Source organism: Felis catus, chromosome C2 (assembly GCF_018350175.1).
Source record: "Felis catus isolate Fca126 chromosome C2, F.catus_Fca126_mat1.0, whole genome shotgun sequence".
NCBI lineage: Eukaryota > Metazoa > Chordata > Mammalia > Carnivora > Felidae > Felis > Felis catus.
Window position 1 is genome coordinate 127850993 of NC_058376.1, and position 15486 is coordinate 127866478.

Consider the following 15486-nt stretch of genomic DNA (forward strand, 5'->3'; position numbering starts at 1 on the left):
TATTCCACTGTGATTAAAGAACTGAATATAAACATGGACCTTCACAATGCAAAGGTGAAGGCACAGTTGACGAGACTTGGGATGAGCTGCTGGGAAGGGTGAGCGGTGCCCATGTCCTCACCTCACAAAAAAAAATGCAGAATCAGGTGGACTGAACAAGAAATAGAGATTTAGGTATCAGGAGGAGTGGGATGGGGAGAAGAGGAGGGATAAAAGAAGTTCAGGCTCCAATCTATTATTTCAGAAATGTCAACAGACAGGATATTCAAAAGTCCACTGAATTTGAGAAATAAAGAGACAAGGTTACACACGTGTACAGACATGGGCATAATCACCAGAAGAAGAAAATATAAATACAACACAAATGGTCACTTCTGAGAAGTAAGGCCGAGAACAGGAAGGGTGGAACACAGGTATATTAACTTTTTGTTTTTAAAACCTTCAGAGTTATTTTCCAAATGTGCATTTATGCTGGTAAAAATCAAAGATGTTAATTAAAAATTTTTTAGGAAGATAAAAAGGATCAAAATAACTTTTTTCTTTGGCATTAGTGGAAAAATTAGCAAAATATGAAGGTCTGTATATTTGAAAAATTAAGAGCATTATATCAGCGCTACTTCCCTGATTTTGATCCTTAAGTAAGAATTTCCTCACTTTTAGGAAACAAACACTGATTTAGGAATGAACAGGCATTATCTTTCAAACACTTCAGAAAATAACAACTCTATGTGTGTATGTGAGCATATGTGTGCAGGGAAAGGAAGTGGTAAAACATTCACCTCTGAGGAACCTGAGTGAAGGGGTGTATTATTACTTTGCTAGAGTTACTGTAACAAAGCACCACAGACTGGGTGGCTTTAACAGAAATGTATCTTTTCACAGCTCTGGAGGCCCAAGATCAAGGTGTTGGCAAGGGTGGATTCCTTCCAGGGCCGTAAGGAAGGCTCTGTTCCAGGTCTCTCCTCCAGCTGGTGGTGGTTTGCTGGCCATCTCTGGCCTCCCTCAGCTTGTTGGTGCATCACCCTGATCTCTGCCTTCATGTTCTCATGGCCTTCTCCCTGTGTGTGTGAACTGTCCAAATTTCCCCTCTTCATATGGACACCAGTCATATTGGATTAGAGGCCCACCCTCCTCCAGTATGGCCTCATCTTAATTTAACTAATAAACCTGTAAGGACCCTATTTCCAAATAAGGTCACATTCTGAGGTACAGGGGTGGGGATAAGTACTTCAATATATCTTTTCTGGGTTGGAGGGGATACAATTCAACCTGTAACAAGGGTATAATGGAGTTCTCTGTACCACACTTAAAACTTTTCTGTAGGTCTGAAATTATTTCAAAATTGAGAGTGTTTGTTTGTTTCTTTTTTTAAAGATAAATAGAAAGGAGCTCTAAGAAGGCCTGAAGGGGAGGGTGTGCAGGGGAGGAGAGCATTATCAGGGAGCCCTCTCATAGCCACGGGGTTCTAAAAGCCCACAAGGGAGGCAGCTGCTGAGAGGAGCCTAGTGGGGGTGACAAAGTCCCTATGCCCCCAGGAAAAAGACAGCCTCCTACTCCCACCTCTGTGGTGATAGACTTAGGTCCTTGAAGAGGAGCCTCACTCAGGATTTGGGTCAAGAACACAAATAATTTTTTTTCCCCTTTGAAACAAGAATATAGTGGGGCGTACTTGCCCGGCATCTCAGTAGACACTAGCAGTAGTTAATTAGAAGAATGTTGCTACACAAAGACGCTAAATAATTGTGTGTTTCACAGAATTTTATTCCTTAACTAGTATCTCTTAAAAATAGCACACTCCATATGAGAGTTTTCCATTTATTCAAATCATGTCTGAGAAATACACATTTGTACAGCAATACTTCATCAACAGGGAGGAAGACGAGGACAGTAGGTGCATCCCAGAGGATGAGCCGGGTGATGGACAGCCCCAACCTGCCGGCCTCAGGTAGTTCATACCTGTGCCACTCAGACCTCCTCCTCTAATGCCTCCAGAGAAGGAACCCAGTGGCTACCATGCATGGCCCACCCCAACCTCTATCACCCTGACAGTCCCATTCTCCTGCAGTACAGAAAATGGTGGGGTGGCATCTTCCTAACTAGATGCTTGAGAAGCATCATCAAGCCAATCCAGCTGTCTGTCCTTACACTGGTTCAGTGTCCACATGTACCAGGACTGTGCTGACCAGCCTATAGGAAGTACCATCAGCTCCTTTCCATGACCCTCAGCCTCCTTCCGGCTTGGGACAGCCTCACAGAGTATTCCCCAGCCTTAAAAACCTTGCTTGGCCCCCTGGAAAACCACAGAGATTGCAAAGGGCACCAAACGAGATTTCCACTTCTGACTGTGCTGCTAACCCACTGCATGACCTGGGGAGTTAATTCAACCTCTCAGAATCTCAGATTCCTAATCTGTAAAATAATTAGGTTGAGTCAGATGCTGGGAATTAACATACGTTTTCAGGTATAATGGCCCAACTGGGGACTAGTCTCTAAAAAGACTCTAACTGACCAGGAGGAACAGAACAAGAGGACAACCTTCAGCCTGAAATGCCCTATTTGTTTTAAACCCACCTGGGGAGCTGGGAGGTCCATGCTAAACTTCTCATTATGGCACTATATTCAGAGTCATATTCATCACTAGCCTATTAAGACCCATGACCTTTTTTGTTCCTACTCATACAGAGTTGCTTTTGCTTCCATCTTTGAGGCAGTGATTTTCACCAACTATTCACCAAAAGCCCAAATAGCACCAAGATGTGAATTGTGCACATTTATTCCAACTTGAACATAATCTCTTTTCTTGAAAACTGTCCAAGGCGCCAAGCAGATGTCTTTCCTCAATGGAGTACCAAATAAGGGAAAACGGGAATGCAGATCACAGGTCCTCAAGAGAGGTGAAGCCTCTGGGCCAGGGAGCCAGGAAGGCTTCCTCAGTCCGAGGACACATGAAATAGGCCAAAGGGTGTGGGGGACTCAGATGAGAAGAGCAAAAAACAGGGGAAGGAAAAAAAAAAACATAAGCAAAGACATGGGGCAGGGAATGCCCATCTGAGAAGCAGCCCAGCCAGAACGTGAGGACTCAGGGTGGGGTGCCAATGGAGGGCTGTTATCTTACTTTCCATAACCACCCCTGTCCTCTATAGTTTCATCTGCCCATCCACTGCCCCCAGCTCCCCTAGGGGAAGGAGTAATGTGGGCCAACCATAGAATTCCAGCCCCCTGGTATGGTGACTGGTTCAGGGATGAGCATGTGGCCTAGGTTAGGATCAATCAGAATGACCCCAAGGACTGTGCAGGAACCAAGAAGTGAGTCTCCCTGTTTCTGTTGTGGTCAGAACAATAGACCTGCTTCCCATTATGGAAGAGCCTGAGGCTAACCCCAAAGAAGTGGGGCAGAAGGACAGAAACTGAGTCTTGATAGCATATTGACTCCAGCCATGCCTGAAACCAGCATCACCACTGATCTTTCAATTACATGGGCCAATGCATATGTATTCATATGCACTGACTTTGCTTACTCAGAACCAAAATAATTGTAATGGGCATAGCCCTAAGCTCAGGTTACAGAGAAGAGAAAGCGCTAGACTGGGGTGATAAATAAACCTGGCCTCAGATCCTGGCACTATCACAGGATAGCTGTGTGAGTTTGAATAAGTCACTTAGGTTCTACAAGCCCCAGTTTCCTCATCTACAAAATGGACAGAATAATTCATGAGCTGATGTATATGAAAATTCAGGCTTCGTGAATATTGGTAGACTCCGTGGCACTTGTACTTGATGGGGTGGGAGACTCTGAAGCATTCTGGGCAGACAATTCGCTCTAAGGAAAATGTGCATTGTGTTCATTAGCCTGGGTGCAGTACAGGCTGGATAGAGGGAATGATGCCCACCCAGGGAGCCCACTGCATGCTGCGCTCCAGGTGGAGAATATACACCACACCCCATGGGTGCAGTGTCAGATGTTGAGTAGAGAGCTGAGGCCTCTTTCACACCATGGACTGTGCCTGCCAGAGGCTGCTAGAAAAGAAGTCACCTGCACTTCCACCGCTTTTCCTCCAGTAAAATAGATAAACAGCCCCTACCCTCTTTCTCCAGGACTGGGTGGAGCATTAACTATGAGCTCTACAAACTACTTTGTACTCCCTGTGGAAAAGCTGCTATGTAGCTATAAGGGGTGATTAATTTTATGTCTCTAAATGTCTTAGTATCATTTGCCAAAATGATGATTTATTATTTAGACAACCTTTATATTTCCAAGGGGCTTTAAAACCATTTATAGCGGAGAATGAAATAAAACTGATTAGGGCCCTGAAAAACAGGAGTGGTGAAGAAATGCACAAGGAGCTGGGGGTTATTTATCCAGAACCTGAGAAGGCAGATGAAGGACACAGCAAGAATCGTCAATTAGAGAGGCCCGTATCTTGCCCCTATGTAATCAGAGGAAAAGAAATGAGACAAAAAATGGCAAAGCACCCGGACTGATTTGGGATAGACATCAAAATGGTAACAGGAAGAACTTCCTAAGTGTATACTGCTTCTAAGTTAGTCATCTAAAAACATTTTCCAGCACCTTTTATGTTCTAATACTATCTGGAAGAAAATGTAATATAGAAAGACAATGCAGATATGGTCAAAGAATTACTATATTCTTCAAGCAATGCCAGAGGATGAAAAACATGGTAGAAAACTGGGAGGTAAACGTATTATTTCTTTAAGGAAGAAAAAGTGAACACTACATGCCATAAAGCCAAGCCATGGTGGAAGATGGAGACTGGAGTATATTTGTATACAGAGGAAATAATGGAGATGGCCTGGAGACACCATGGGTTGAGTAAGAACCACCAAATATATATCCCTTCCTTCTTGAAAGTCTTCCCAGGCCCCTAGATGATGGTGTATCTGAATCTCGGTTAAGTACTTCATGAAATGGCGGATCAGATGGAGAGCTCTGGGCAGAGACAAGTACAAATTGGTGGATTCGCAGCTGGCAGAACAGTAGCCAAAGAGGGCCCAATGGAAAGCAGCATCTCCTGTGAGATTTCACAGGCTCTGTTCTCTTTGGCATTTTCATCAACCACTTGGATGAAACCCTGCAAGGGACACTCATCCAATCTCAACTGCTGGGACGCTCAGCCAAAACCAACCAGATGAAATGAACAGTCCTGCATGCTTAGGTTCAAAACGATCCCATCAGAGCTAGAATAGATCTGGCTTGATTGGCACTGATGTTGCCAAACTGCAGACCAACCGCCAAGCTTGTGGAGTTGATTGACAGATGATCTCCTCACCTCCAGTGTGCCCTCCTTGGACCAGGATTCACCAACAGGCCAATGATCATTTCCTTTGGTTTTGAAGGTGTAACGCCTTGAACCCTTGGGCCTACTAGAGGAATAGACACATGCCACTGTGGTCATTGACCTAGGGCCTGCCTGGGCTTTGTCTCACATGACAACTTCAAGTGATTGCTTGTGTTCCTGTTATCTACTGTGTGTAACAAATCACCCTGAAAATTCAGTGGCTTGGGACAATAATGTTTTATTATGCCTCACAGTTCTGCAGGTTGATTGGGCTCCACTGGGTAATTCTCACCTGGGCTTGCTCAGAACGTTGCAGTCAATGTTGGTAGAAGATACAGTCACGAAAGCTCTTCCCAGTTTGACGCCCAAATGGCCCACTCATATGGCCAGCAGTTGGTTCTGGCTGGTATTTGGGAGGTCACCTGGGGCTGTCAACCCTCCACACATGGCTTGGGCACATTACAACATGGAAACTGGGTTCCCAGAGTGAGTATTCTAAGAGCAAGTTCCCAGAGATCCAGGTGGGAGCTGTGAGGCTGCACATGACCTAGCATCAGAAGTCCCAGAACATCACTTGTGTCATATTTTATTGGTTGAGTGAGTTACCAAGACCAGGCCAGATTCAAGGGGAAGGGCATAAGCCTCTACACTGGAACAGGCCCATTGCTGAAGCACACGTGAGATGGAAGATATTGTTGGAGCCATCCTTGAACAACATAATGGGCCACAAGTTTGAAAAGATGAACACTGTAACGAAAAGGATTGCAGTTGGCAAGGGTACACAGTGCTGCTGTGTGTCATACCCTGCAAAGCCCAGACCTAGACCCTTTAAGTCCAATGTGCACCAACTGGCACTCTGCCCCAGCATGTTCACCATCTGGTCTCCACCTTCCAGTCTCCTTCCAGAAACCCACTTGCCTCCCGGCACTTGACCCCCAGCTGGTCCTGTCTCACTGCCATCTCCACCCTGGCATGCCATATCAACAGGAATTAACAGCTTCCCCATGCTTGACACACAAAGAACCAACCACCAGTCAGTCCACTGCAAAAGCCCAGTATTACAAAACAACAACAACAACAACTACTACAACAAGTATGATTCTTTTTGCAAATATTCAAAGAAAACATCCAAGGAAATCCTATTTGCTTTGGATTACTGTGTGAGTTTGCAAGCTGAAGCATTCAGTGGTTCATAAAGTTTGTGTAGATGCTGGGGGAAGGGTGGACGGAAGGCCTTCAGCATCTGTACTAATAGATCATGTCCTCTGCACCGTGGCTCCCCACTCCCCTGCCTGTTGTCTCTCTGCTACTGCAGGCATCTGTCTGTGACATCATAGCGTGTTGCCATGGAAAATGATGCTATCACCAACTTCTGACTTCAGGCAATAAAATATGTTTGTATTTACAATTTCTTGAGAAGACATCAGTGTGGATCTTCACATGTATGATGTTCAGTGGGACACTTAGCAGTTTCCTGAGTATTCACTATGTTCCATGCAACTGATTGTCTTGCGAGAATAGTAGAAAGAACCTGCCTTGATTTTGGCCAAGCTGGGTCTTGACCTCCTTGTCTGTGAAATGGAAATGAGAAGGCTTAGCCTTTTGGGTTATTGCAAGGCATCCATGAAGAGTTAGGTGTTGCAGAGTCTGAGGCAAGGCAGGTGCCCAGCAGGTAGGCCTTCTCTTCTCCCAGTCCCCCAGAGCTGACTTAAAGAGTATGTGTGGCACATTTCAGCAAGAGCCCTGGCAGGTGCTGGGGGGGCTGAAATGGCAGTTAGAAATCCTAAGCTCCCAAGACAGCCATGATGATATCAATTCTGCTGCCCCTTGGTCCCCTCCCTCCTTTCTTTCTCTGTCCTCTCTCTCCTCTTTGTCTGGTTCTGCCCAGAAAGGGCCATATGAAGCAGCCCCACTCCACCTCCCTCTCTCTTCCTCCCTGTTTTCCTCCCTCCTTTTCTTTCCTTCCTCTCTCCATCCACCTCTCCCTCCCTCGTTCTTTCCTTCCTATCTTCCCACACTCAGCAATCCAGAGCCTGCCCTTCCTTTAGTCCAGAAAGATCTCTCTCCCACCATCCTGGGCACTCATGCTATAGTTCCAGTGGCCCCATCCAAGCAGATTCATCAGCCCTGGATGCTGAAGGGAGGCTCTGAGGATTGCACAGGGACTTCCTTCCAGCCAAGAGTCAAAGCCCCCCTTTCCCCACCCCTACCTCCAGGGACTGCTACAGAAATGTGCTGGTTTTCTCATCTCAAATGTGCTGTTTCTGGAAACATCTTGTTCCTTCCAATTCTCAAGTCCAGAGTGACTTCCTCCACCCTATCCCTTCTCCTGTGCAAGTTCGGCCCTCTCCATTCACCACACCCACTGTTTACAGAAGATACTTCCCTTCTGGGAGACCCTGGCCTGTCCTTGTTTTCTGGACACTTCTCTCTAAATTTGCTTCCTCCATTAAGGAGGCAGGTGAGTGTCATCTACACCAGTTCACACCTTCTCCTGAGAGATGCAATGGCTTTTAAGCAAAAGCAATGATCTGAGAGGCCACAGGCCCAGAGACAAGCTACTATAGCCTTTCAACTCAGTGTCTGGAAACTTGGGAGTGTGAAGGGAACTAGGAAACCAGATGGTCCCAGCGGTGTGAGAGGTGGACCAGTCCACCCACTGAGGGCGCTTCTGTTTCCCTCTTGCCCAGATCTGAGACAAGGGTGCAGGTCGTGCTGACAAATCAGCCCAGTATGATCCTTGAGTGGATCACTGAGGTTCATGTATGCCAAGTCAAAGCTACAATCTGCTACCTCAATTCCCATGAACCATTCCAGCACTTCTGAGAAGGACACAAATCTGTTCCAAGGTGATTGGAAAAAAAATTTGTAACAACAAAAGTATGCTATTTAAAAACAGAAGGGTCCCTGATGTAATTTAGATCTGTCATCTTTGCAAAATGAGGCAAAATAAAAAAGGAATGTGCTTTGGTGCTGTATTGCTCATCAGAACCGGGCAGGGAGAGGCTGGAGTGGTCCTGCTCACAAATGATATGGAATAATATCCTACAACTTTAAATAAGAATCACGGGCATTCCTGAAGGGTCAGGGAAAGATCCTGATTTTAGAAAGTAAATCTTTTCACAATGGGAATGAGAAAGGAATACATGTTGGTTAGTGCCCCCTCCATCCCGCATACACTGTCAGCCTATAACAGCTCAGCTCACCTGCAGCCAAGGTCTCAGTGAAAGGTGGCCAATGTCAGAGCAGAGAGGTGCCAGAGGCTTGGGAGCCTAGGCTACAGGGTGTCTGTGGAGCATGCGCCTGCCTCGGGGGACAGCCCTGGAGCCTCCAGTGTGGTGACGGGGGTGTCCAGCAGACCAGGTTCCAGGCAGGAGGGCAGTCAGAGGGAAAGGGGGTGTCTCTGCCAGCTGAAGCACCCCTTCACACCCAAGATACAGTCCCCAATTCCAGAAGTGGAGCAGGGAGACCTCCCGGCTCCTACACTACTTCCCAGACAGCACAAGGCCTTTGGTGACACCTCTTCCTCCTGCCCCATGTTAACACCATCTCACTTCTCATTTAACCAACGTTCTCCTAGATACACTGTCTGGGAGGGACCCCTATGCTCTTGGTGGCCCCCAATTCTGACCTCCCAATCTCTGTGCTCCACACAACTGCCCCAAAGACAGGGAGAAAGGAGAGACCCAGAAGGCCTGGACCCTAGGGATACAATAAACGGTGCAAGTTGCCCCGCCTCCCAGTTTCACGGTCTCCACCTAGAGCCTCTTCCCGCTCAGAGAAAACTGTTTCTGTTTGAGCTGGAACTTTTCACACACCAAGAGTTCTCAGAGGAAGAGACACAGGCTCCCTCCAGAACAATCACAGAGCCAGGCTGTTCCCCCACCTCACCTATGGTTTGGGAACAGCTGTTTCCTTCTGAATTTTTTCTTCTTGCATTATTACAATCTAGCATAAAAGTATTTTAGTTTTCTGGATTTCACGTTTTTTCTTGTGCACCTGGGCTTACACTTTCATTCCACCATTATTTTTATCCCTATCTTTTATCTTTACTTGAACCATCTTCATTATTCACAAATCCTTTTAAGCAATTACATTCCCTGTTTTTTTACTTTATTATCATTTTTAAAAATTTCTCTAGATTCTTTCTTTTTAATATAATTTATTGTCAAATTGGTTTCCATACAACAACCAGTTCTAATGTTTCTTTTTCTTAATTTTTAAATTAAATTTCATTCTTCCTTTCAAAGCATATCAAATGTTTGTTCCCTTTACCCAGCAGCGGAACAGCAGGTGCAAATGTTAGGAGGCAGGAGGAAGCTCGTGGGGAGTGCCAGGAAGAGAGGAGGCAGCCAGCGTGGGGGGCACACTGCAGGCGGCCCAGGCAAACAGAAGTAAATAAAAAACAACACCAAGAACTTGCTGTTGAAGAAGCGCTTCAGCCCTAATTATTCTAGTCACCTGTCTCTGTGTGGAATAATGTGGTTGATTTTTTGCCTGTGGTCAGAGAGCCCAGCCTCCATGATCCGAATAGTTACTCTCAGGTATCTCTTCCTCCACTTCGTAGAGGCAAGACCAGTTTCTGGTCCAAGGGGATGCTCTCTAAACACTGGAAGGAAGGAGGGAAAGACAGGAATGTAGGGAGAGAAGAAGAGAGGGATTTTCGGAGCCCTCTTGGTGGACAGGCCTCCCCTGGGGGCAGGGAGGCATTTGTCCCTGTCCCTGGCCTGCAGAGAGGCTGTGGTGGTACTGCAGGGACAATGCTACCTGCTCTCTAAACCAGCACCCTCTTCCCAGATGGACGTTCACCCCATTTCTCAGCTGGTGTATGGGTGCGGCCACTGGAGAGGGGAAGGGATGCATCACCTCCAGGCTGAGGGAGGTAAGAGCAGGTGTGCCTTCTCCTTCATCAGCACAGGTCCCTGAGGTGGGATGGGACAGAGATCCCATAAGAGAAATAATCTTGTTGAATAACAGATTCGGAGTCAGTTCTAGCAACTAGCTAATACTGGCCACATTAGAAACTGGCCCCAGGAGTGTCCATCTGTCCTCTGAGCGGGGCCCACCCCAGCAAGGCACAGAGCAGGAGGCAGGGGTGGCAAGACCAGGGTAGGGAAGGGGGCATCAGCACTCCTGGCTGCCTGTCACAAGGAAGCACCCCAGGAGGGCAGAGATAAGGGAGGCAGGGCAGCAGGAAAATGAGTTACAGGGCAGTCACCTCTCCCACAAGGAGAAGCTACAAGGGCAGTGTCTACACAGCTGCAGGAGGCAGGGTGTGGGTGTAAGGTGGAGACGCAGCTTCTCCAAGCAGAACCCCCACACCATAGCCTTGAAGGAGAAGAGAAAGAAGAGACACGGGGAAGAAAGGAAGTATTTATTGAGTGCCTGCTGCACACCCCACACTGCACTGGGCACTAGACATACGTTCTCTCACTTACACTGAGACCCCTATAAGGACGTATTACTCATTCCATTTTGCAGAGGCCAAGATGACTGCTCAAGGCCCATACCTCAAGAACAACCAAGTGAAGATGGGCACCTGGTCTCTGAGACACCGCCCCCGCAAGGAGCACCATTCTACACCCGTCATGGTTTTGAAGGAGGTCACTGAGAGGACATGACCACTGGCTGACCCACAAGCTGGACCTGGGCAGTGGAAGGTCCTCATCCCCTCTTCCCCTGTCCTTGGAATGTACACTCTGCCCGTGTCCCCACGGTGGGGGCCATTTTCAAGGACACAGTCTTGAGAGAGCAATGTGTTGTTGAGACTATCTGCATGGTATACATAATGGAACCCCATCAAGGACCCTATATAAACTTGTTAAGAGTCTGGTGGAGATCGATGTGTCTTGAAGCACCCAAGACAAACCTCACACATAAGTTCCCTTATTAAACCTGCCACCTACCTAGCTGGAGTGGTCTGCCTCTTTCTTGGGTCTCTCCTTGCCCTCCAAATGGGGCCCAATTTGTGAACTTGGGAAATAGGGAGTCACCAGTGGGGCACACATCCTGCCTACTCCTGCCCGGCTATGCAAGGCACAAATGCACAAACAGGAGGCTCCCAGCCCTCGGCAGAGAGAGGACAGACACACGCCAAATGGAAAACCCCAATTTATAATGGAAATGTAATACAGAGGTATACTGATGCCTATCTCACTCCCGTTTCTCTGTATTCAGTGAGGAATTCACCTCTGCATACAGCAAAACACCCACCTGGCAAAGCATTCTCCTGTCTGGTACTCCATGTATAGATCCATTTATACCCGGCTCAAACATCCACTTCTGCTCAGAAGCTGACCACTAGGCATCTCATGGTAGTCTGAAGATTGAATCTGCCCCCCTTCCCACCTCCATCCCATCCAGCCAGGTTGACTGTTTCCTACTGTTCCTCAGCCTCCAATCAGCTCCCTGCTCACCCTAAAACATATTCCTGCAGAAGGGCTGCCCTGAGATCATCTTGGGAGGAAGCTGGTCTAGCTATGGATGAGGAGGAGCATTTTGGAAAAGATCCAGGCATCCCAGCTAACAGCACCAACTCCAGACTTATGATGAACTTTATCGCCTGTACCATGGGTGGACTATTTGTAGACATTTCAGTTCCCATCTGGCTGCAGCGCCACAAATGATCCAGGTCTCTTCATCTGAAGGACTCCATCTGAGGAGCCTCATCTGCTCCTGGATAGAGACCGTATTTAGATGAAAATATCCTATACTAAAATCCCGAGTCTGATGCCAGAGTGGAATGAAACGTTAGGGTCTTGGGTGAGGATGTGCCTACTTAGCATGTGGGAGTGATACGAATTGTGGGCCAAAATCCCCATTAATTCTCTCCTCCTTCTATGTACATACCACTCTTCATATCAAGAAGAGGAATCTATTTCTCTTTCCCTTGGAGGTAAAAAAAAAAAAAAAAAAAAAAAGGTGACTATAGCAATGTCCCCAGCAGCCTCTCCACATGATTCTCAGAAGAGTCAGGGGAGTCAACAGCCCCACAATTCTTAGGTGAGCCAAGAATGGGGCAGGAGGGGGGCACTGGGGAGCCACCTGTTTGAGAAGTGGGTGGGTGGGGAGCACAGGCATGAGACCTTGAAAGCTGTCAGCCCCTCTACCTGTCACTGCCCCTTCTTGCTCCAGGCTGGTCAGGGTGTTGGACTTGATCCTCCTCTCTAGGAATAATCACTTAGCCAGCCTGGGCCAGGGAACTGACACTATCCACTGGAATCTATCGCATCCACTATTACTCCAGAGGACAGCTTGTATTTCCAGAGCACGTCCCAGTTCTAGAACAAAGCTTTTCATACACACTGGCTCCAGCTTCTACTCCACAACCTCACTGAAGAACCCAGAAAGGAGGAGGTTGAACTCTGTGACCAGCACTGGACTGGGGATGAAGATGAGCCTCAGAGATATGAGGTGGCTTTCTAAGCTCACCAGCAGGTAAACATGGGCCAGTTCTCTGGCCCCCCACACCACATCTCTTCCACGGAGGCATACTTTCAGTTCTAAGGCCAGAGAGGGGCTCTGTGTATCCCCTCCACCGTGACAGAGAAACAAGTGCTACCCGGCACCAACAGAAGCCACCACATACCCATGCCTCCTTCTGAGCCACGCTAGCCACAGGCCTGGGGAGCCAGGTGCTAAGAGCATCAGGGTGTCTGGCCCTTTAAGGGATGAAAGAGCCACACTAAATCTAGAATTGCAGCCTCGTTGATATTGCCATCTTGAGGACCACAAGGGCCAGGGGTGTGCTCTCCAGTCATCCCCAAGTTCTAGGGCCACAAAGAGATTGTGTGGGCAGACTGAGACCTTCAGACTTTAGTTTTAAACTTTATTTTTTACTTACAAAACAGGCAGCCAGCCACAGGCCAGAGTTTAAAGATTTTATTTTATTTTTTAATATTTAGCCTGGTTACTGAGGTTTTGGGTACCCCCTAAATTGTGCACCCAAGGTGAGCACCACACTGTCCCTACCCTAGTCCTATCCTTGTGCCTCCCCCTCCTTACAATCTTGAACTCTGGTCTAATGAGAAGTCCTGGGGACAGGGTGGGAAGGGAACAACGGGCCACACGCCCTTTCCTTGCTAGTCCAGCGCTGTTGGGATTTGGTCCAGACCTGCTCACCTGGGGGTTAGTGACCTGGGAGGCCTGGCTGCCCAGGCCTGGGGTTCTGGGTCCATGATGAGTGATGGCAGGCCGCTGAACATTACCCAGTATACGTGCCCAGTACAAATTTTCAGAGACTTGGAGCACCGGCCCTCCACATCTGCTGGAGTAGACAAGACAGAGCCACACACCAGGAATAAATGGGCCAGACACAGTACCGGCAGGCAGGGTAAAGACAGGGACCCGGACGAGGTGCCCTAGAGATCTGCTTTAGATGAAAAGAGGGATACAGGAAAAATGACAATAATAATGGCTACTACATGCTTTTAGTGGATTGTCTCATTGATCTTTCTCAACCATCCTGACAGGTAAGTGATGCCATCCCCACTTATCAGATGAATAAACTGCGACAAGGAGAGGTTGAGGAGTTTGCCCACGGCCAGAGATCGAATTCTAATTTGGATCTGCCCAACACCAATGCTCTAGTAAACTGCTTCAGAAAATAAAAAAAGTATATATATATACCTATATATATGTATATACGTATATATACGTATATATACATATGTATATGTATATACATATATATGTGCGTATACATATATATATACATATATCAGTTCTATCTGATCTAGAAACAATCCAGGAAGACCTGAGTGGCAGGAGATGAAGAACCAGGTACAGAGGATATGGCGTCTGGCTCCCTCACTTAACTGTGGCAAGTACTTAATTTTGCTAGGTCTCAATTCCCATCCTTCCCCCAAACTGTGTACTGATAAATAAACATGGTAAAATATTAACAACTGTTGAATCGAGGTGTGGGCTATAGATGCTCATTGCACTATGACTTTTCTATACTTTTATAAATATTCACAATAAATTGGGGGGAAAAATGAATGTTCCCAGGTCAAAACTGATATATGACCCCATCAGAAAAGTCCCTGGCATCAAAATAGCTGAATAAAAATAGCTACATCAAACAGCTGCACCAACCGTCTTGTGGCATTGTGAGAATATAAATTGGTGCAGCCTTTTTGGAGGGTAACTTGCAACATCCATCAAACTTTTAAACAAGCCATATTTTCAAAAAAAAAAAACTTTTTATGTTTAAAATATCAATCACATAGGAAGGTTGCATGAGTGGGAACAACAACCCCCACAGATCTTTTACCCTGATTCACCAATTTTTAACATTTTGCCACATTCATTTTTTTCATTCTCTCTTTCTACATATATTTAAAGTTATAACAGGGGCACCTGGGTGGCTCAGTCAGTTAAGCAGCTGACTTTGGCTCAGGTCATGATCTTGCAGTTCATGGGTTTGAGCCCCCATCAGGCTCTGTGCTGACAGCTCAGAGCCTGAAGCCTGCTTCAGATTCTGTATCTCCCTCTCTCTCTGCCCCTCCCCCACTCCTGCTCTGTCTGTCTCTCTCTGTCAAAATTAAACATTTTTTAAAAATTTTTTTAAAGAAGAAAAATAAATTATAACAATATAACATATTTCATATACAGTATTGTGTTATATGCACCTTCATTATAGTATATACACACACATTGATTTATTTGCTGATTTAATTCCCTCCATTAACCCTCTGAGAGTAGGATGTATACATCAAAAAAGCAAGGATATTCTCTTATTTGGTCACAATAGGTTATCAAATTTGAAACATTTAATATCGTTATAATACTTTCATTTAATGAGACCCTCTCCCTTAATGTTGGGAGCCCACTGTCAATTGTCAATTGTCCCAATATTGTCCTTAAGAGCATCGTTTTTTTCAGTGCAGGATCTAGTAAAAGGTCATGCGTTACAGTCACTTGTCATGTCTCCTTTGTTTTTTGTTTTTTATGCTCCAACAAAATACTCCAAGAGCCTGGGACTCTTGATCAAGGTAGATCTGAATTTGATCACTATGAGGTGGGACCTGGAGATACTGCATTTCCAACAAGCTCTCAGGTGAGGCCCACAGACCACGGTTCACAGACCACACACAGAGCATGAAACCAAAGGAAATAGCTAGTCAAAGTCTGGTGCAGAGCATTGCAAGAAGCCTCTTGCTTTCCTCTAGGTGAACCGCGTTGGCAA

At 46.5% G+C, this 15486-nt stretch overlaps 2 protein-coding genes across 3 annotated transcripts in view; one reads left to right on the forward strand and one right to left on the reverse strand.

Moving 5' to 3' along the window:
- The window catches only part of EPHB1 (EPH receptor B1), a 430079-nt gene that overhangs the window by 395446 nt on the left and 19147 nt on the right, over positions 1-15486 (reverse strand). The window lies entirely within an intron of this gene.
- On the forward strand, positions 3174-11206 carry LOC123380121. 2 transcript variants are annotated; one of them, XR_006585476.1, is made up of 3 exons: positions 3174-6969; positions 10095-10179; positions 10779-11206. XR_006585476.1 is itself a non-coding variant. In XM_045037562.1 (3 exons), exons 1-3 carry the CDS (start codon positions 7015-7017, stop codon positions 10916-10918), a joined length of 969 nt encoding a protein of 322 aa, XP_044893497.1. In that variant the 5' UTR covers positions 3181-7014; the 3' UTR covers positions 10919-11206. The 2 variants fall into 2 exon arrangements, 1 of the variants encoding a protein (XP_044893497.1); XM_045037562.1 differs by having other exon boundaries at positions 3181-7758.